General features: G+C 41.0%; 1 protein-coding gene across 1 annotated transcript in view; it reads left to right on the top strand.

The window, feature by feature from the left end:
* Positions 1-18,958, top strand: part of LOC140908159 (uncharacterized) — a 54,874-nt gene extending 35,916 nt beyond the window's left edge. The window contains 11 exon segments of the mRNA XM_073335125.1: positions 5,994-6,047; positions 6,149-6,202; positions 10,232-10,303; positions 10,468-10,503; positions 13,210-13,254; positions 14,473-14,505; positions 14,706-14,843; positions 15,354-15,530; positions 17,735-17,825; positions 17,963-18,040; positions 18,753-18,958. Of these exon segments, the coding sequence (XP_073191226.1) occupies positions 5,994-6,047; positions 6,149-6,202; positions 10,232-10,303; positions 10,468-10,503; positions 13,210-13,254; positions 14,473-14,505; positions 14,706-14,843; positions 15,354-15,530; positions 17,735-17,825; positions 17,963-18,040; positions 18,753-18,958 (984 nt within the window).
* Positions 18,959-23,190: the final 4,232 nt, after the last annotated feature.

The following is a 23,190-nucleotide window of genomic DNA, read 5'->3' as shown; positions in this document are numbered from 1 at the left end:
TACCAAGAGAACTGTGTGAGGTCCAGTCTAGGCTGGTTCAGAGGTTCATTTTCTATAGGCTTTCACCAGCACCTGATCACTGGGCTGCACCTCACACATGTCCTCTTTGCTGGCCTTTGGGTCTGGTTCAGTTCGGGGGTCCTGTGACACACACTGAGATAATTTGCAATATTCAGCAAGCTGGTCACCCATGACATACAATTCCCCCCCCCCACACCCCAATGCACAGATTTCCTGCAGTCCTCATCGACCACATCGGCATTTCAAAAGGAGATAAGGAATGTGGATTAGTAGGACCGGCTCTCATAGACATGAGAACCACTTATAGGTTGGTGACCTAGTCTTTCCCTGTAACAGAAAACATCTGTTTGGTTAGTTTGTTTTTAATGGTTTGGTTAGCTCTTTCTACTAATCCCGAACTCTGGGGATGGTAGGGACAGTGGAATTTCTGTTTGATCCCCAGTGCCATGCATACAGTTTTCATCACCTTCCCTGTAAAATGGGTACGTTGGTTACTATCAATGAAGCATGGAAGTCCCCATCGGAGAATTATTTCTGTCATCAGTATTTTAGCTACATCAGATGCAGTGGCCTTGGCCACTGGGAAAGCTTCTATCCACTTAATAAAGTGATCCATGATCATCAGAACGTATTGTTTCCCTTTGCACCTTGGCAGGGGCCCAATGAAATCTATTTGTAACTGTGTGAAGGGCTGTGTTGGTCTTGGGTGATGTCGCATTCTCACTTTCACTGTGGGAGCAGAATTACATTGAGCACATGTTACACACCTCCTCACATAATCATGCACGTTTGCATTAGGCTTAGGATTCCACCAGGTGTCCAACATCTGGTGGATCACCCTCTGTGCTCCATCATGTCCCAACATGTGATACACTTGGATCATCATTTCCATCGGCACATTTGGTAACACTAATGTGTTCCCTGGACCTCTCCAAGTGTTATCACACAGTTTGCCCCCATTATCTATCCATAACCACTTCTCTGCCCTTGGTGCAGCATGTTGGATGTCCTGTAATTCAAAAAAGTTTGGGGTTTGTACGAGAGGCTGTGTTGCAGCAATCAATTGTGTCTCTTTACCTTCCACTGCTGCTTGTTTTGCTAGTTCGTCTGCCCTTTGGTTTCCCTTGCTAGAAGGGTCTGTCCCTTTTGTGTGGGCCCTCGCTTTTATCACTGCTACTTCGGTAGGTTTCTGCAGGGCTGCATGAAGTTTCTCCACTATCTCCCCATTTTGTATTGGGGATCCTGTACTCGTCAGGAATCCCCGATTTACCCACAAGTTAATATAATCATGTACAACCCCAAACGCATATCTAGAATCAGTATATATGTTTACAGCGTGACCTTTCGCAGCTTCGCATGCTGCAACGAATGCCTGTAGTTCTGCTACTTGTGCAGATGCCCCAGGTAAACTGCCATCTGCCACCAGCTGCCCATCCTGAGTACAAACGGCCCATCCTGTGTGTCGCTTGCTGTCCACATAGAAGGAAAAATGACCCACGTATAGGCAAGGGGCACCAGGTATTTCAGCTTCTTTTACCAATGGAAGGTCCATGGGCTCTTCCTCAAGGCAACAATGATGTAGGTATCCCTCATCTGAGGTAGGCATGAGGATGGCAGGGTTTAGCGATGATGCTCATTGCAGATGTACCGAAGGCGTTAGCAAACTTGTTTCCCATCGAGTCCATCTTACCCCATGGACTGCCGAAGATTTATTTCCTGATAAAATAGCAAGGACAGCTTGAGGCATGACAGTATTTACATCCTGTGAACCAATAAGTGGTGAAGCCTGACTTAGGGCCATAGAAGCTCCTTCCACTGCCTGGAGGCATGGTGGCATTGTTTGAGCGACAGCATCTGGTTTAGAAGAGTACTATGCTACTGGGCGCTGTTTGTCCCCATGGTTTTGTGTTAACACTGCTGCCCTATGTCCCTCACTGACATGCGTGTACAATGTAAAAGGCATTAATGGATTAGGAAGTCCCAACCCTGGGGCAGTACTTAGCCTCTGTTTCAATGTGGTAAATACCTGTTCACATTCAAGTGTCCATTCAATTGCATCATGTAGTTCACCAGCACCCGTCAGGAGATTATTAAGGGGCTGGACAATCGTTGAATAATTTGGGATTTGAGTTCTGCAGAAATTGTATAGCCCCAACACTTTCCTAACTCCCCTGACCATAATTGGTCATGGGCACGCATTAATAGCCTCAATGCGGTCTACAGTTAAACGCTTGTACCCTTTGGATATTAGACACCCCAGATATGATACTTCCTCCTCTGCGATCTGAGCCTTTCTAGCATTACATTTTACCCCACTGTCTGCCAAGTGCTGCAGGATCACTTCTAAGTCTTTCATGTGTGTTTGCTGATCTGGTGAGCAGATAAGAAGATCATCTACATACTGTACAATACAATAAACCACGTCTGGAAGCTTTGCCAGCACATCAGCTAACACTCTGTGAAACAAAGTAGGTGAGTTATGAAAACCCTGGCTTAGGTGAGTAAAGGTATAGTGCTTCTCTTTAACAGTAAATGCAAACCAAAATTGACTGTCAGGGTGCCCAGGAACAGACCAAAAGCCATTGCTAATGTCCAAGGCTGAAAACACTATGTGATCATTAGGTATAGTGGAAAGAATAGTACTAGGGTCAGTGACTGGGGGGTGAGCCTGTCTGCATGCATGTTAATATTTCGATAATCAATGGTAAGTCGCCACGATCCATTTGGCTTCTTAACAGGCCAGACCGGTGAATTACGTTTTGACTGTTTCTTTTACAACTCCCCTCTTCATCAACTCTTTGACTGTACTTTCTACCACCATCAGGGCCTCTGGCTTAATTGGATAGGGACGTGCGGGAGGGGGAAGATTTCCTGTAATCACCACTGGTGGGACGTTCATCAAACCACAGTCGAGTTTATCGGCTGCCCACACTCCCTCTGGTCCTGGCAGCTCAGGGAGAACCTGCACAATGCACACATGTTCACCTGGAGAAGAATAGATCAGAGGCACATTAGCACTAGACTCTTGAGATGGTATTTGCAATGAAGGTGACTCACCCAAATTTAAATGAGACCCCAATTTTCGTAACATATCAATTCCCATTATTGAACCTTCTGCTTGTTTTGGCACATAATAAAATTGCCCCAATCCAAAAATGTTCTTCTGTCTCGATTTAAAAGGGGCTTTGTCAGATATGCTCTCATACTTGCTCCCCCCAACCCTGCTAAAGTAGTAAATTTAGAAGTCAAAGGTAATCCTGGAATATCAGTGATGGATACTGAAGCTCCCATATCTATAAGGATTTTACATGACATGCCCCCAACCCTAGCAATTAGATACGGACGTGCAGATGAGCCATAGAGGCTCGCTGCAATTGGGGCTGAAAGCCCCTAATTGGAGGATTTTTTTCATGGAGTTGAGGATTTTTATTAATTGGTCCCAAGACATAGTCTCAAGAGGGTCTTTACCCTTTTTACTAGAGCAACTCTTGGACCAATGCCCTGTCTGGTCACATTTCATACACTGATCAGCTCTTCCACCCCCTTTCTTATAACATTCCTTTTTGTTATGGCCCAACATTCCTTAGTTACTACAATTACCACCTCCTACATTTGCTGCTTTAACTGTAGCAACAAAGCTATCTTCCAAACTTATGTTCAATTTTCCTTTCTGTCCTTGGGTTTGCATTCTGTGCATCTTTTCTCCTGTACCCTGTTCTTGATTGTATTTGCTAATGTTTGAAGCCCATGTTAATAATTCAGCATAACCCAGAGGCTGAAAGCCAGTTTTCTCGGCTGTCTTATACATACCACATACCCTGTCAAGTACCCCCTCTATGGATATAGCATCTTCACGAGTAGCATTCTGTTGCCCCCCCCATACTATTGAGATAACTCAAACTTGTCTTCCACACATTTTTCAAAAGGCTCATTTGGGTGCTGTTTTCAGTTAGCATATAATGAGTACAATTTAGTACCCAGCCCCAAAGCCACCATTACCGCCTGTAGGAAATTCTGCACTGTGGTTTCCATGTCAGCTGAGGAGGCGAAAATAGCAGTTGCCCATGCAGAGTTATTAAAACCAATAGCAATCCTACTCCAGGCTGAGCCAGGACATTTTGCCTTTACCATGGTGAAAACATCAAAAGCATGTAAGCCTCCCACTACTATCCACTCCTGTACCTTTTCCCAGAAGGGTAGGTTTGGGTTATTAAACTGAAAAGATGGCAATTCTTTTAACATGCTCCGCAAGTCAGATGGACTCATAGGAGTGTGCTCTAGGCAACTAATAGGAGCAGGGTCCCCTTTACCTTGATTAGGATTAGGGACAGTGTGCACTCTCATCGGAGCCATGAAACTAGACCTGATATCCCCATGTTCCACATGTAGGGTCCAAAGGTGCTGAGGGACAAGATCTCTTTCCCTGTGAGTCTGCTGCTTTATACTTTTTTGCTTCTGCTTGCAGTTTTTCTACCTCTGCTTCTAACTCTCCCACCCTTTCTTTTAGCATATTACACTTTCTAACCAGCTGTTCATAATCAACAATTAAACACATACCCGCCATTTTGTCCTTCTCTGTGCTGTTTTTTAACCCCACACACCAACAGGCAACATAATATGGATGTTTAGTCGCATAATCATCATGTGTTGGATATCCTTGTTTCAATGCCTTGTCATACTGAGACAGGGCAGATTTTACAGCCAGCAACCTTACATCTACACTGAGGACATTGTCTTCCTCTGATAAATATTGTGGTTTATGCACAAAATCAGTGTTGCCCACCTGTAATGGGGGTGGTCATCCTTCTTTATTTCAGTCATACAGCCAAAATATCTCAACAAGAAAACTAATAAACTTACTGCTACAGTAGCTATAAAAGCACTAATTATACACTCTTCATATTGTGGATCACTATATACCTTTATCTTTCCCTTTTTTTCTTTTTTAAACTAAATATCCTCCAATCTCCAAATTTTTAAATACAATTCTGTTTACAGACTAATAAAAATGTATTCAAATCAAACACCCCAGACTGGAATGCCCAGTCAGGAGATTGATCCTTTTTCCAATTTATTTGATCTGCACAATTACAATTTCTGATTAGGAGATCTGGGCCAGCCAACACATTAACTAGAGGTACTTATGGCTATACCTGCCCCTACACTAACTGTTGGTGCTTATGGCCTCTTTGATTTCCCACTTCAACAACACTTAGTCAGAGGAACTTACAACTTAACAGCCCCCACACTAAGTACAATGTCTTAAGACTGTGACCTAAATGTTTCAGAACTGCAACAAACCCCTTGAATTCCCCAACACCAAGACTGGCTTACTACAAAAGATATGAGAATCACCAGTCAGGTCAGAGAGACACAACCAAATAAAAAATGAACAAACTCATCCTCTAATTTGATTGTAGGTCGTGATTCTGAAGGATATTTCTCACCCTGCTCGCTGTGCCAAGAAACTGTTGGGATTTTGTGGTTCTCAAAAATAACCAAATGAGTCAGATGCCAGGAAGAATCAAAGGTCTTTCATACTTTAGTCAATTCAATTCAACAAGACTTTATTCAATGTGCACAAGGGGAGAGCCCCTGGTACAAAAATCAGCCAGAGTCCCTCCCGTAAGGAGTGCCTCCTGTTGCTATTTTATAACACATGGCAGTTACATAAGTTACATAACACAAACCTCTAGCCAATCATATTTAACCTTTCCATATATGGAGTTGTTCATCACATGCTTATATTTCTCCAAGCCACATGTTGAGCTCACCTCCCTCCCCTTGGCCTTTTCTAGAATGCTCCTAGGGTGATGAGCCACAGCATGCTTCTTTACACATACGTAACTTCTGAAGGGTATGCTTGTGTTCATTTTAAACAAAATGTGATTTAGGAGTTATGAAGTAACCTGTATTTTGTTTCTGTAATCTTAAAAATTAACCTCTTTGTCTTAATTGCTTGTTTTCTTTAGGCCTATCAAGGATCTCAAGGGCCAGAGGGTGGTCAAGGTACTTTGGGTTTAAAGGTAGAGTTTTAAAAATCTGAATGTATTCCCTCAACTATCTATTATTCATGTATTTATACTTTTCTATGTAGATTAAAATAATCTATTTTACCCTTATGTAGGGAGAGAGAGGATTTCTAGGAGAAGCAGGTCCTGACGGCCCCTGGGGAAAAACCGTAAGTATCATTCTCTTTGTGAGGGGCCTGGCCTAGTTGCTCAGTGACATGGCTGTCTGGGATACACATGCATCAGAAGGCAGCATATGGGAGCTGTTCCTCAGTCAGATTGGTAACCCAGGGCTGAATCCAGTTTGCCTTTATTCACACAAGTAGTTCCATAGAAGTTAACTGGAATACATACTTGAGTAGGGCAATAAGGATTTGGATTTTGGCCCCTGGCCTCAATATGTAAAGACAGAAGCAAATTCAGATTCACCAAGCTAGTTGTCTATAGAAGTGAAGCTATTTGGGAGTAGTCTGTACATATAAATAATTTCCCTGTTCCATAACTAGTCCTAGACAATATTTGAGTTCCTCTCTCCTAACTGTTGGGGCTGTGCAGAGGACAAAAGTTGCTATGATTCTAGGACTCCTGTTATAGGGAAGAAAGTAAGTAAGAGAGAGAGATCCCTCTTGGTGGGTTCTTCTTCAAACACCATTTGCAGGGATGATGAGGAGGAAGGAGTCTTCAGACTGCTACAGCATCCTTGCATCTGTCTGACTGACAGCTCTTTCTCTGTAAGGGAATGATCAGATAGAAGTTAATCTGCAGCCCATATAGCCCCTCTAAAACTCTTCCAAGTGACTAATCAATTAGCTAGGAAAGAACCCAGCCCAGCTTAGACATGCAGAACTGTTCTCAGTAGACTTCCAGCTCAGTTTTCACATCGAGGTTTGGGAAAACTTGGAAATGTCTTGGATAAATATCCAAACCCAGTAGCTGAGTCCCAACTCTGCAGCTCTTGAAGGTCACTCATTTCCCAGTCTGGATGTGGATTAAATAATAGATCTTAAAAACAGAAATCACACGAATAACCAGTTAATGTACTTGACTTTAGCAAAGCTTTTGATAAGGTCTCCCAAAGTATTCTTGCCAGCAAGTTAAAGTAGTATGGGCTGGAAGAATGGACTATAAGGTGGATAGAAAGCTGTCTAGATCATCAGGCTCAATGGGTAGTGAGCGATCAATGGCTCCATGTCTAGCTGGCAGCTGGTATCAAGCGAAGTGCCCCAAGGGTCGGTCCTGGGGTCGGTTTTGTTCAATATCTTCATTAATGATCTGGACGATGGTGTGAATTGCACCCTCAGCAAGTTTGCAGATGACACTAAACTGGGAGGAGTGGTAGATATGCTGGAGGGTAGGGATAGGATACAGAGGGACCTAGACAATTGGAGGATTGGGCCAAAAGAAATCTGATGAGGGTCAACAAGGACAAGTGCATAGTCCTGCACTTAGGACAGAAGAATCCAATGCACCACTATAGACTAGGGACCGAGTGACTAGGCAGCAGTTCTACAGAAAAGACGTAGGGGTTACACTGGACAAGAAGCTGGGTATGAGTCAACAGTGTGCCCTTGTTGCGAAGAAGGGTAATGACATTTTGGGCTGTATAAGTAGGAGCCTTGCCAGCGGATCGAGGGTTTGATCATTCCCCTCTATTCGGCATTGGTGAGGCCTCATCTGGAGTATTGTGTCCAGTTTGGGGACCCACACTACAAGAAGGATGTGGAAAAATTGGAAAGAGTCCAGCGGAGGGCAACAAAAATGATTAGGGGGCTGGAGCACATGACTTATGAGGCGAGGCTGAGGGAACTGGGATTGTTTAGTCTGCAGAAGAGAAGAATGAGGGGGGAACTGATAGCTGCTTTCAATTACCTGAAAGGGGGTTCCAAAGAGGATGGATCTAGACTGTTCTCAGTGGTAGCAGATGACAGAACAAGGAGTAGTGGTCTCAAGTTGCAGTGGGGGAGGTGTAGGTTGGATATTAGGAAAACTTGTTCACTAGGAGGGTGGTGAAGCACTGGAATGGGTTACCTGGGGAGGTGGTGGAATCTCCTTCCTTAGAGGTTTTTAAGGTCTGGCTTGACAAAGCGCTGGCTGGGATGATTTAGTTGGGGATTGGTCCTGCTTTGAGCAGAGGGTTGGACTAGAGGACCTCCTGAGATGTTTTCCAACCCTGATATTCTATGATTCTCACTCATTATACCAGTTCCCAACATTGGCTCAGTGAGTGTGCCAGTGTGCACTAACTAAAAGCTCGCAAGAGGAATCCTGGCTGAGTTTGCCCCTTCTGATGCACCTGAGGAAGCCAGTGCAAAATCTACCCCAAATATAACTTGAAAGTAATGATGTCAAACCTGGGTGGAAGGGGGAGTGCAGGACAAGGGTAACAGTAATAAGTTGTCACACTGTATCATAAATACACATTATCAAGGTTCAGAGTCTTGTTTTTCAGGGTTCTTTGTGTTTTGGGTTTTTTATTATATTATCGTTGTTGTTGTTCTTCCACATTTTATTTATATGATTTCTAAGAAGAGAAGACTAGAGTTTGCAAGCTTCATGAATAAGTTTTGAGGAGGGAAGTGAAGGTCAAGAGGATGGAGGCATGGTAGAGTCAGTCAGGGAGAAGCAAACATTGTTTGTTTGGTGGAGATACAAGCAAAAACGTCATGGTCCTTAAAATATGTGTTACCTAGGGAGGTGGTGGAATCTCCATCCTTTGAGGTTTTTAAGGTCAGGTTTGACAAAGCCCTGGTTGGGATGATTTAGTTGGGGACTGGTCCTGTTTTGAGCAGGGGATTGGACTAGATGACCTCCTGAGGTCCCTTCCAACCCTGATATTCTGATTTTAGGAGGAAATGGCAGAACAATCCTCTGATCAGACATGTAATGGAGAGCAATTGTGTGGGCTGTCCAAAAGGTACCATCCCTCAAATTCAATGACGGGGGCCAGATCCTCAGCTTGCGCAAGTTGTTGTAGCTCAATTAAAGTCAATGGAGCTATGACAATTTACACCACCTGAGGATCTGTCCCAGAGTAACTATTACCAGGATTTAAAATCAGAAAGACACACACAGAAGAATATAGCGGAGTGGGGAAGGTATTCTGCTGCCGCCCATGGTAACGGATAGCATGCCTGCAATGGTTGGGCTAGGATTGGCATCTGTAACAGAAATGGCTTGAGGAAGACCCAAGACTGGAGAAAATATTCACCCGCTGTGTGGAGGTGGTGATTTTACAAGCACAGTAAGTTGGAACAGCTGGTAAAATTGCTATAAATGTTTAAACATGACAAAAAAGCAACAATCGTAAACTGGATATTTTTATCTTTGAATTAATTTTGGTCTCTGGTCTCCCATGTCTAGTTTTCCTCCCTGAAATAATTAATATTTTATTATTAAAGATAATTTAACAAAAGACAAATCAGTGTGACGGTAACTTTTCAGATGCACATTTTAGTACCATAGTCTGTCCAGCTTAGCATTTAACTTTATTATTTAACATGGGCAAACTATGTTCTGAATAACACATAAAGAGAGGATATCAGTCTTTAATAGAGGGCTTAATTAAAGAAGACTGTGCTGATTATTAGAGATCAATATTAACTGGATCATGATAGTGAAGATGCGATTATAGTAACATGCATGGATTAGTTCCTATTAGTTAAAATTACTGGACAGAATCGTAGAATATAATGAGTAGCAAACAGACTGGACTTTTGAAGAGAAAGCTAGGTTCAACCACTTTTTATATGTTGTGTTTGTGGGTGTGTATTATAAAATATATCTGTGCATGTGCGCGCGTGCACACACACACACACACACACACAACCTTTCCAACTCTGTTTACCCAGAGGTTTGAGAGGACACACATCACCTTAGGTTGGAGATGAAGAAGGAGCTGGCCATCGGGCTCTGAACAACTACACTCTGGGACATCCCTGTTAGAATTGCTTGCACTCTGGGAACCAAACAGACAGAAGAAAATGCTGGAGGTTTTTTGCAGACTGGTTCTCATTGTGATGAGTATCACAGAAATCCCTTTATCTAAACAAAAGAAACAAATACTGGCAGAGATATATCTAAATTTATTTACCTGGGCTTTTTAGTTTCTCTTCCTTTTTAAATGTGTGATAATATACAGCAATAAGCATGTGGTCAAGGTGGGTGAATTTATTTTTAATAATTCAATGTTTCCTGGACAGGGTGATACTGGTTCAAAAGGGATTGCAGGAATTCCTGGTAGGCCTGGCTTCGCTGGTCCCCCTGGAGCTACTGTAAGTTTCATTGTTAGTAACCCTGGCCATGATTTCCCACCCACTGAAACTGATGGGAGTCTTTCCATTGACTTGAATGGGTAGTACATTCAGGTCCTAATTGTATGTGTATGATTGTCTATATATTACTTGACAGTTGTCATTTTCTTTCCTGCTCTCTACAGGGTCATATAGGGCTACCAGGAACTTGTGGATTGAAGGTATCCTTTTGAAACTCTTTTACTGGAAATCTTGCTTTTTGTTTAAGAAGTAAATTTCTAGTTTGATTCTTAAGGTTGCACAGTAAGCACAGGGCAGATTATGGTTACAGTAAAGGAGAACTTATTTCAATGAGGTAAATAGATGTGGAAAAAGATTACAGGCTCCTGGAAACTTGTCCAAATTCTAACTTTAAATGCATGTGGGTGTAGCAAAAATTATAACTGATAATAATCACAGCCTTTTTAAAAAAAAAAAATTCAACCACATTCCTGGAGCACCTATAAGCATCCAGACTAAGCAGGCGGTGTGCTTGCTACACTCCTCATTCTGGGATCTGACTTATTATCCCCCAGGCATAGGTCTCGAGCAGTAGCACTGCCTTCTTCCCACCTCCTCCCTTCCCAGCTCCTTTGGGCTGTCACGTGCCTCTGTGGAGAAAGGATGGGGCAGCCTTTATGCCTCTAAGACAGGCGGGAAAGCTCCTTTCTTTCTTCCCTCATTGAATAACTATGGAAGAGCCAGGTTCTGCCTGGCTCTTAATAACTGGCAAAACTATTTTATTTCCATTTGAATCACAAAGAGATAAAGGTTTTAATTTTCAGATGGCCTCAGTGTTGTGCCCATGGAAAATTGTATATTTGCCAGAAAATCAGGTAACTGAACGTATAACGTCCTGCTCTGCATGCAAAATATGTGAGTTCTGCATGCACAAATGTGTGCAGCATGCAGGTGAAAATTTTGTTTAGGCACTGAATGATGGCTAGTTGAGAACTGAGCAAAAATGAGTTAAGAGGTAGTTACAGAACCAGAGTTGGTGGCTCAAACATAGAATACATATACAATTTAATGAGGCTTGGCAGAATTCAATTTATTTTTTTTTTTTTATAATTTCAACAGATATCTGTTTATTTTTAAGCATTTTTTTCTATTTTCATCTTTTTAAATTTTCACAGTTGCAGGAAACTAGTGGGGGGAGACAATACTTATTTAATGACAGTAGACAATGAGATTCAACAAGTTAAAACTTTATAACCATTAAAACACAAACTGTCAACATCACGTCAAAATATAGCAAGTAAATAGTGTATATCCTTAATTCAAACTCTAATAAGTTCTTAAGCAATATTTTACTTACTTTGGCTATATAATAATATTTGATTATTATCAATGGAAATATTTTTTCTTCAGTTTACGTGTGTATGGGGAAGCTGACATTTACTGATAAAAATCTAAACCTTCCAAATCTAGGTATAATGAAAAATTTTAAATTAGGATAATCTGAGATGAAAAGTAGCAAGTAGCTTCTGAAATGTTCTTTTTTTAATTACATAATATAGCTTTTTTTTTTAAAAAAGAATTTGTATTATTTTCTTAAATAGCAATTAGTAGCAGTAAAATATATGATTCTGTAACCCTTGCTCATGCTTGATAGCAGCCTTCAGCTACCTGAAGGGGGGTTCCAAAGAGGATGGAGCAAGGCTGTTCTCAGTGGTAGCAGATGACAGAACAAGGAGCAATGGTCTCAAGTTGCAGTGGGGGAGGTTTAGGTTGGATATTAGGAAAAACTATTTCACTAGGAGGGTGGTGAAGCATTGGAATGGGTTACCTCGGGAGGTGGTGGAATCTCCTTCCTTAGAGGTTTTTAAGGCCTGGCTTGACAAAGCCCTGGCTGGGATGATTTAGTTAGGGTTGGTCCTGCTTTGAGCAGGGGTTGGACTAGATAACCTCCTGAAGTCTCTTCCAACCTTAATCTTCTGTGGTTCTTTACCTTAACTCTACAAATGGTCCTACGCTGGCTCTGCAACACCTGAGCATTCGGCAGGCCCCTTAATAGAGTCTAAAGGCTACTAATCACCTTATTGGTGCTGAATATCAGTCATTTGAAAAGAAGAGACCCCTGCTGAGATAGCAGTATTGTCTAGTCCAGAGGTTCTCAACCTTTTTGTTTCTGAGGCCCCCCAACATGCTATAAAAACTCCATGGCCCAGCTGTGCCGAAACAACCATTTTTCTGCATATAAAAGCCAGAGTTTGGAGGTAGAAAGCAGGGCAATTGTCCAGGGCCCCACGCCACGGGGCACTGTGACACTCCATTGTTCAATCTTTGGCTTCAGCCGTGGGTGATGGGGCTTGGGGCCCTGGGCTGCGACCCTGCATGGTAGGGCTTTGGCTTTCTGCCCTGGGCCCTAGCAAGTATAATGCTGGCCATGCTTGGCCGACCCTCTAAAACCTGCCCATGGTCCCCCAGAGGGCCCCGGACGTCTGGTTGAGAACCACGGGTCTTGTCTAGTGGATAGGGGACTGAGACTCTGGAGATGTGTGTTCTGTTCCCAGTGGCCTCCTGAGTGACCATAGGCAAGTTCCTTCACCCTCTGGGTGTAAGTTTTCCCATCTGTAAAATGGAGATAATTGTACTGATCTCCTTTGTAAAGTGCTTTGAGATCCGCTGCTGAAAAGAGATAGATGTTGTTGTTTGTTAACATGTTATGAAGACATTGCAGTGTGCCAGGAACGAGAATGATATAACTGTCATTTATTAGCATAGACTAGGTTGAAGAAGTGCACTTAGTATTTGAAATGGAAAGTGGTGAGGTTATTACGCTTTTGATAATGCTCAGAAAATGAATATACGAATTGAGTCGTCTTGTAACTATTCTTAAAAAAATATAATTATAATATTTGTGTGGGGTTTCTTTCTCTGTGCAGGGAAATGTTGGTGTTCCAGGCATTAAGGGTCAAGAAGGTGACAAGGTACAGTAATATATGACATATTTGTAATTGAATATTACATGTAACTGATTCATTGTTCACACTCTTGGCATTATTATAGTTTTTATAAACTTCTACACACTCATATTAGTTTCCTATAAATCTTAACAACACCATAGCTTTTGACTTTACTGTTTTTATGGTATGTGGAACTTTGCACTGGGAAGTAAAATTAAAGGAAGACTCTTGCTAGCAACAAATATTAGTTACTGATGTGTTGGTTTGCTGTTGACTTCAGTGAGAGTGCAGTGCTCAGCCTCACTGAAAATGTGGCATTTTATTTAGGTGCCTAATGTTGGACACTCAAAATTTGAGAATATTGGCCTAAATGTCCCATGCAGAAACAAGTGGGTACTGCAGTCAAAATTGTTCATAGTCATTCAAATTTGAAAACTAATTGTAATTCAGCCCTATTTACAGCACTTCCACATTCACTTTCCACAAGCTTTCAAGCATACAAGTTTTACTAATGCAAGTGTTCATGAAATGCAGATGTTTAGCTTGTGTCCTTGAATATTCTCCATTGGTGATTTTTTTGAATTTTATACTGGATTGTAAACTGCACAAGTTGCACTACATTATATAAATGTGATGGCATTGTTTCAATTCCCTGAATGACCTACGTAGCTAGTCAGTACAGTGCAGACTGTGAATATTACATTTCAATACATAATCAGATATAGGCCCAGATTTTTAAAGGTATTTAGCTGTTGCTGTACTCAGTGTTGCAATGCCTAACTGATTTAGGAGACTAAATCTCATTTTCAAAAGGGATTTAGGTACATCCAAGCTCAAGATCTTGGCTCCTAAGTGCATGCATGACTCCTATATCAATTAGGCATTGCAACACTGAATGCCATAATGCCTAAAAATCTGCGCCATACAGTAGAAGTAATCTCAACAGTGTGTCTCAACAGCTGCTATGCAAACTTGGGTCAAAGATGGGTGCATGCTGGGCTGAGGATTTGGCCTTATGTGAACATACATTCTATGAACAGAAGTTTAGAATTATATGTCCAATGACCCCGTGTACTCATAGTTTGTAATTTGCAAACTGTGTTCTGGATCTGGATGAAAAGTGCTGTATAATTGTAAGGTATTAACCTTCTTACTTCTACACAAGGATAACAAACAAAGCAATGGGAAATATTATTGTATGAATTTCAGTGCCAAAAATAGTATTTGTATTTATATTTAAAGGGAGAAAAAGGAGTTAAAGGACCAAAAGGAAGTGTAAGTAAAAACACCTTTTACCCCCTTGCTGTTCTGTCTTTATCTTAGTATATTTGTACTGCACTCAAAGTGTACAGTATTTGAACTTCTTCGTAGAAAATTTGTAATAAAGCCAGCAAGAGCAAACCATAATTGCTCAAAGACCATTCTAAGAAATCTTCACTTACAAAGTGTAAGTAAAAGTCAAATCTTTGTTTTAGGTTGGAGACAAAGGACCAGAGGGTGTTATTGGTAAAAGAGGTCCATCCGGAGAGACTGGATCCCAAGGCCAACCTGGAGAACAGGGTGTTCCTGGAGATGAGGGTCCACCAGGAAATGTTGGATCAGTTGGACCTCCTGTAAGACTTTCAGTTCTTTCGACCTAAAATATAATAGAAGAAACTAAGTACTCAGAGTTGTGAGATGGTGTATCAAATTTTGCTCAGTTACATGCATGCTGTAATAAATATGTTTGAACATGTGTAAGTAGGATCAGAATTGGACAAGAAGGCCACATTAATTCCTTGTGTTAGTGGAATTATAGAAGGGATGAAGTTGGCTCAGTAGTTCTAAATTTTAATTTTAAAACTAAGTTAGTCCATCTGAGGTCCATCAGGCATTTTCTTGTAAAAAATTGCTTGTTTTTGTAAAATAATTGTTTAACAAGGATAATTTGTTAATATGCTTGGAAATCATCTTTTTTAATGTCATCGTAAAATTAGCTGTACAGTGACAAAGAACAGCACAGTCAAATGTTGTTACATGGATAATTACAGGAAACTCAGGAGGTGTTTCAGCGAGTTATGCTATTAATGGAACTCTGCTGCATATTTTATTTTTCTGATTGTTCTCATGTTCTTCTCATGGAGGGGCTGCCTTTCCCAGCAGCTCATGTGATAGAAGTGTGCAAAGGAATTGTCTTAGAACAAATGTCAATGTTTGCAAATAGTGTTGGGAGGAAATGTGCCAGCATGTGCCTGCTTTATGGAGATGTGCCTATGGGGCCTCCAGGACCTGTTGGTTTGCCTGGACCCTCTGGAGAAGAAGTAAGTATACAGGGGGAGAAAAACAAAGCCATTTCAGAAAATTAACCTGTTATTGAAACACTGAAAACATTGTTAAATGAAGTTAACACATGAACTGAAAAAATAGAAAACGTTTTTCCATGTGGCAATATTGTGCTTGATCCTGCTCCCATAGAAATCAATGTGAGCTTGCTATTGACTTCAGGAGAGGACCCATTTTCCTCCAACAAGTACAACACTACTATGGAAGAAATTCACACATTGGGAAAAAAATTGATTGTTGCTCTGTTATCTTAAGCTTAAAAAAATATGTAGTGGAGCTGTAGTAAAGTATCAGACAAGTACATTTAATACAATTACAAGCTGAACAATAATTTAATGACCTTTTTTCACATGTAATTGAGCTGCTAAAAAGTGATATGAAACAGGGTTTTTTTATTTCGTGCTATCATGATGTTTGTCAGCTCCAAAGGCAAATTCTGACTCATAACCATGGCATTCATCACCCACTAATCTATGAAATATTGACCTTTGGAGGACCATAACTTCATTGTGTACAGCGCAGTAGTATTTTCCAGTACCTACAATACAACAAATGCGTAACTGCCTCAGTAGTTCTTATATCCTAGTTATCACGTTCATTATTGTGTTGCAGCCAATACCCTTTCACATCATCTAAAATAACACGGTAAGAAACTTTTAAAAGTTTAAGATTTCATGGTAATACTTCTGCGCTATTCCTTTTCATCTTCATGGTTCTTTAGGTATCTGTATTATTACACGCAAATAACTGCCTGCAGTATGAAGTATTCTAAATAAAGAGAGATTGTTTCATAACCTAAAGCTAAATATCAAGCTGGGGGACTGCTATATTTAGTAACCTTTTCCACAGATGTACAAATTAATCTTTTCTGAACAGAATGGATTAGTACGATGCCACACACAAAATTTGAATATCATGCCCCACCCCAAATAAAAAAGCTTGTTTCAATGTGAAAGTTTAGGTTAGTATGTTGGATAAAGGTTAATATCACCAAATAGAAGTAATACACAAATAATAAACAAATTAAAACTTACATTTTACTAATGCCTTCAAATATCTTTAAATGCCGACTTCTCCTTGCTGGTGACCCCAACTCCCAGAGTACAGTGCCAAGCTGCATGCATACAGTGTTGCCTCAGTTTTTTACCTTCTCTACTCCAAAGTATACAACTAAAGATCTGCCTAGTGTTTCTCAAATCTTTGTGAAGCCTTGTTCCATCTTATTTATTTGGCCTAATCACACTTTGCTCTCCCACTTCATTCAGTTGCCTCTGAACTCCTTTCAGTTTACCCCATTCACCCTTCATTGTTGATGTATAAAGTTACTTATGAAACACACTTCTTTCCCCTCCCACAATTCTTATCTTCACCTTTTCAAACTGCACTGGTGGGTAAAACATACCTCCCAAACACACAGCCTATTTTCAGTAGCTTTTGGGTTTTCTCCACTAGCAAATGTAATGATTTTAACAGTTGAGTTAGGTAACATGATATTTACCATTGCTGACTGGCTGATATGGAAAAGGCAAGTTGTGTTTAGAATCCACTCGGTTGTGTGTAAACCCTACTGGGACCAGTGTTTATCCATAACTAAACAACATAATACTACCCAACAATTTGTCCTTGTGCCCTGGCCCAGTCAGCTGTGATCAGCAGCACCAAGTCAGATAATTTGATTGTTAAAAATCAAGTTTAAACACTATTTGATCTTTGAGTGAAATTGAGGCCTTTGTGGATGCCTTAATCCTTATCCTCGTATGACTTTTTATCTAGTTCAAATATTCTTGGCTCTCACCTTATTATTGTGGGCATAATTAACTAAAATAGGAATTTTCCTATGTAAAAATGGACTGCGTTTTTTTTATTTTTTTACAGATTTTTCATTTTATTATGACTTTTTCGTAAAAGCAAGCAGACTTCTAATAACCCTTAGTTCTTTCTTCATTTATGAATTGAATTAAATGTTTTATTGTTGGAGAGTAGGAAAGTTTATTGAAGTCAAATACTTACTTTTGATTTTTAAGGTGACATTTGGACTCTTCTGCTTTCCGTGTAGCTAATCCTTTAATTTTTAATTTTAATATAGTTACAGTATTTTATCTGATGGTACTGATTCGAATTCAACAACGCAAAAAAATATTGAGTAGTTTCATGTACTGTAATATTTTTAACATTTCTATAGGGCAAACCTGGGTTAAATGGAGCTGATGGAGAACGTGGACCTAAAGGCTTTTATGGCGATGTTGGTGACCCAGGAAAACAAGGACCAAAAGGTAGAATGTTTTTAAAATGGAAAATAATTTTTTTTGCAATATTCGGTTGAATAAATTACAGCAGACACAAGTGTGAAAGTGTTGCTGTTGAAAAATATGGTAGTTATTTAAAAACACTTATTTTTTTTTAATTTTAGGTGACCATGGAGACAAAGGAGATAGAGGTGCCAAAGGTTTTGTATTTGCTGGCTTTGAAGGCAATCAAGGCCTAAGAGGTACTCCTTTTTGCTCTTGTAATCTTTCTTGCTATAAGTATATTTCTGCATTCATGTTGTACAGTATGTACTGTTTTATGGTAGGTTTTGGTAAACACTTTAATGTGGTATGGATGTACGAGATGTGTCCTGTGAATTGATGCTCATATGATCCTGTATATGTGCAATTCAAAACTGGGGCAAACCTCTGAGAAGATATATAAAAGGCACCATGTAAAGCCCAAATAGGTTGTATTTTGCACTACATCCTGTGATGGCAGATTTAAAAAAGTTCTTAACTGAAAACACTTTAGAGTAAATTATTAACATAGTCTGGTTATTTAAATAGTGAAAATTCTACATAATTGGTTTTCTCTAAATCAAAAGCAAATAAAGATCATGCAGCTTTTCTGACCAAATTGGATACTTTCCAAAATCCATATAAAGAACCTTCCTATAAAGGCTGTATCATGTCAGGCCAAACTGCACACAGCTGCTTCCACATGACCTTCCCTGTCCACCCTGCATATGGCCAGCCACACTTTCAGTCCTTGAGCATCAGAGCTTAATGGAGGTTGGTGGAGACTCAACGTCACTGCTGGTTCCAGATCACCAGCTAGGCGAGAGAGATGGGCTAGGGGAACCACAGGTCCTTTCCATCTCTAACCTCTATTACTGTCATTGCCTTTTCAGCATAACTTAGATTTCTCTTGCTCACTGCCCCTTTCTTAAGGTGAATGTGGAAGAAGTGGACTAGCATTCGATGGACTTCCAGGTCAGCCTGGCCCACGGGGACATATGGGACAGTCTGGTTTGAGAGGATACCCTGGACTTAGAGGGCCTCCAGGTATATGTAAAACAGGGTGTGATCCTTATCTTCCAAATGATGTAGATCAGCAAAGTGAGTCGTCATCTTCTTTCGTATGGCAAGCAAAGTGAGTGAGAGAAACATCATGAAATCCTTTGATGTGGAAGAAAACAAGTGTAAATGAACAAAGTACACATTTGCTCCCTTTTCAAAATTGAAACCTTTTGAAAAATACATATGAATTACCGTTTAATTTAGAAGCCAGTTCACTTTGTGAATTTTTAGTGTAAACTAATAACATCATAATCCTACCTAAGAAGTGGTAAACCATTTCACTTAAATGGCACCTTATGGTGTTCAGATAGAGGATATTTGTTTTTAAAATACTGCATTTGCTTTTTAAAATGTCGAGTACATTGTACAACTTATATTAATATAAAGCAATGCCATGTTTTATATTTGACATCCAAACAACTATTTCTTTTTTGAATGTACCTAGGAAATGTTTTTTATAATAAAAGTTGAAAAACATTACACAATTGTTTTAATTTTATGGAAGTCAGTCTCTTATGGTGCCAAACCGTATTTCCATCCTAAGTAAAGATATAGGATCAGGGACCTGTATGAGGGTTCTTAAGCCTTTATACATTCCTCACAGTTTGAATTCATGACAGGAAGCCTGAAGAAGACAGCCTGAAATCAGTCTGCCCTACATTAAGTATTTATGACATCTGCTGATGATAAGCTAGTCCAGCGATTGCATATCTTCATGACCAAGCAATTTATGCACTAATTCAAGGAGTAAGAGATGCTGCTACTTGCAGCAGGGGCTAAATCCCATCTTGCAAAGCGTTAGCCAGGAATAATTCACCTTTTAGCCAAACCATAATATGCTTTGGCTTACTCAAAGTGGGAAGGGAGACTGTCATTTACTTTTCATGCTGTTCTTGCAAAAAAAAATCATCTATTAATATTCTATTTGAGTCCCAAGATAGGACCGATTGTTGGTTTACATGTAGTTCCACTGCATCACAAAGCTCAGCTTCAGCTTGTATTTGGATCATAAGTTCTGTGCTCCCTGCCTCAATCTTCTTGTTATGTGTTGTGACAAAGCTCTGTCCTTGTCTCCGTGGGTCCCACGTTTCCTAGCAGATTTCGCTAGCCTCAGAGGCTCACTGTGACCGTCCACGTAACCCTTCTCTCTCTAGAGACAAGGCTCACAGTCTACTGAACCATTTTCATCATAAGCCAGCGAGGGAGGTGAGGAGAAGCTATCCTCCCTTGCACAGCCTCCGTCTCCCAGTCTCAGTGATTAATTGGGGGGGGGGGGGAATGGGGGGAGCCCAGGCCCACCCTCTACTCCAGGCTCCAGCCCAGGGACCCTAACAGTATCAGCTATGGTAGCTGACCTTTTAGAAACATGACACATACAATTCCCTGGGCTACTTCCCCACAGCAGCCCCCACTTCCTCAAGCTCCACTTTACCCTTACCTCAGGGCCTCCTTCCTTGTGCCTGATATGGTGTGTACTGCTCAGTCTCTCCAACAGCACAACTTCTTCCCATGGCTCCTGACACCCACCTGACTGACTGAGAGGCTTTTAACTAGTTTCAGACAGTCCCTAATTGGCTTCAGGTGTCTCAATCAGCCTAGCATTCTCCCTACCTTCTGGAAAGTTCTTAATTGGTCCCAGATTTCTTCATTGACCTGGAGCAGCTGCCATTTAACTTATCCTGGTACCAGGGATTTGTTTAGCCTGGAGCTAATATATCTATCTCTCACTACTATTCTATAGCCATCTGGCCTTGCCCCTACACAGTATGTACAGCATTAAACCCATAGAGCCCCTAACTGGGGATTTCTATGTAGTACCGCAGTACAAAAAACTAATAATAATATGCTGACAGTAGTATGGAGGTCACCAAGACTGAGTGCATTTGGAAACTTTAGTGCTCACATGATAAGTCTTGTGACTGAACTCAAGATTTCATGGCCCACAGTACATCCAAGGCATTGTCTCAGGCTATTTATAACCATACTTAAACTCCAGATCCAGTATTTGGGGTCAGACTGAAAGTGTAAGGAGTTGAGATCACACCTATGTGCATAGATTAAGCATTATCTCCATTCTTTTGAGATCAGGGAACGTCTAAGCTTTTGGAGCAAAGGACTTGTTCTGATGGTCCACCCGGAAAGTCTAATGGATCCTGTAGGATTTCAGAGAGCTTTCAGAATGAATACTCTTGTGCCAACAAACTACTTTTTAGATGGCTTGGTAGGACATTTTACCCAGTTTTTGTCCTCAACTATTGATCTAGTAGTTATTAAACCTTTTTTCATTGTCTTTAGCCTAATAGTTAACAATAGTGTTCAGGTGACCTGTGACTGAAAGAGGGGAAAGTTAGAGCACCAGTGATGGAAGTCTTCAATGCAATGCCTGTTCAGGAAGAAAACAAGCATATCTTTACCTCCACAACAGCATCTGCAAAGAGTAGCAGGACCACTCCAGGAGGCAAACAACTTGATTAATCCCAGGTTCCTTGCATCCAATAACAGAGTTCAGTGTTTCTCACTTTGAGGAATTTTCATAATTTGTGGATAAAATTACTTAGCTATCAGAGTCCATGGTAGAGGAGGAGTAGTGTCTTCTGAACCGCCCCTCCCCCATCTTTATTGCTTTGGCTTCAGTGCTGGGACTGTTGCAGACTATGACCTACAAGTTGCATCACCCCCCCTTGACTGGAGAAGGGAAGAGGAGGCTATTGAAGTCAAACTGGAACTGATTATCAGTACTTTATTTTGGAAAGGCTCTTTTTAGGGCTTGATCCTGCAATGTGCAGAATGCACCTGTGAAGTACTGAGCACTCTCAACCTCCTCTCCCCGACAGTGTCTTTAGTGGAACTCGAGTGCTTAGTGCACAGCAGGGTTGCTCGCTTCTTAGGAAGATAGAGAGAGGCCTTTTATTCTCATCTCCTGACTCTCCGGTTAGACAAAGCTATAGTAACATTTTTTAATGGAGGTCTATCTTTGATAAGTCTCCCCTGCTTTACATGATTCAAGGAAACTGCTATGCATGAGGGATAACATCCTTAATGTACCAAACAGCTTTTATATGCCAAGCCTATTGGCTAAGTTGTTATGGCTCCAAATAGAGGATTTTGAACCCAATAATGATACTAATGGCTTGTGGGTTGTGAAAAGCCAAACAGATATGCACTGAGCTACTGAGAGGCCCGAATGACTGCTAGAGCTTCCTTTTCCACGTGAGCATATTGCTGCTCAGTTTCTGTGCAGCTTCTTGATATGAAGGCAAAATCCCTCTGGTCTCCTGCCTGCTTTTATATGAACACTGCTCCTAAACCATATGAAGATGTTTCCACTGCTACTATTGGATAGTTTACCAAATATTGTGCCAAAACAGTTGGAGATGTCAGTAGTTTTTTTTCATTTTATTAAATACACTTTGTTGTGAATTACTCCAAATCCGCATGTTGTGACCAAGATCTCTTAAGGGTTTTGTTAGATGAGCTAAATTTGGTAAGAATTTCACAAAATGATTTGTCGTGCCCAGGAAGATTCTTACGGCAAAAACATCTTTGGGTTTGGGTAAGGCGAGTAATGCCTTCAGTTTGTCTGACTCCAAATTCACATTTCTCATTCAGAGTGAGGTTGGCTTGTTGGAAGTGTTTCTAAACTACGTGTGGTTGCTGATGGTGTTCATTTTTTGTCTCAGCCATATACCAACATCTCGTAGAATGCCAGGCAAACATGACACGGTCTGAGAGAGTCTCTTTTGGATATGTTCTGCTGCTGAAGATATGCCAAGTGGAAGACAATTGAAATAGTACTGTCCCTAAGGGATGATGAATGTAGTTAATGGTACAGATTCTTTAGCAAGAGGTATTTGCCTGAAGCCTACAGTCACATCTAATTTTGAGAAGACTTTTGCTTCTCGTAACACTCCAAAATGAAGATGGGTTGCTGATGCCAGGGGAGAGTGGCCCTGTGGTGGGTTCCTGGATGAGCAATAGGGGACTAGAATAATTGAAGAAAGGAGCAGGATCTGGTGCAGCCAGGAGTTGGGGGCATTTCAGCTGATCTTTCGAGTAGAGATGGGCTCTGGGGAGATTAAGGGGTGGTGGAGTGGCAGGAAGACAAGGGTGAAGAGGGGGGGAATGGTTTGGAGATGGTTGGGATTGGGGGACAAACAGCAGGAAAAGTTTGAAGAGGTGGGTTTATTGGGGAATGGAGCCTGGGGGATGGTGAACACTGGCAGGGACAGGTTTCCGCATGGTGGTGATTTATTGGGGCACTTGTTAGGGGGATTGTGAGATGGGGTAGGTTTATTTGGGGAGATGGGTT

This window comes from Lepidochelys kempii, chromosome 3, assembly GCF_965140265.1.
Source record: "Lepidochelys kempii isolate rLepKem1 chromosome 3, rLepKem1.hap2, whole genome shotgun sequence".
NCBI classification, from domain to species: domain Eukaryota; kingdom Metazoa; phylum Chordata; order Testudines; family Cheloniidae; genus Lepidochelys; species Lepidochelys kempii.
The sequence above is the reverse complement of the archived record's forward strand: the minus strand, read 5'-3'. Positions and strand labels throughout refer to the sequence as shown.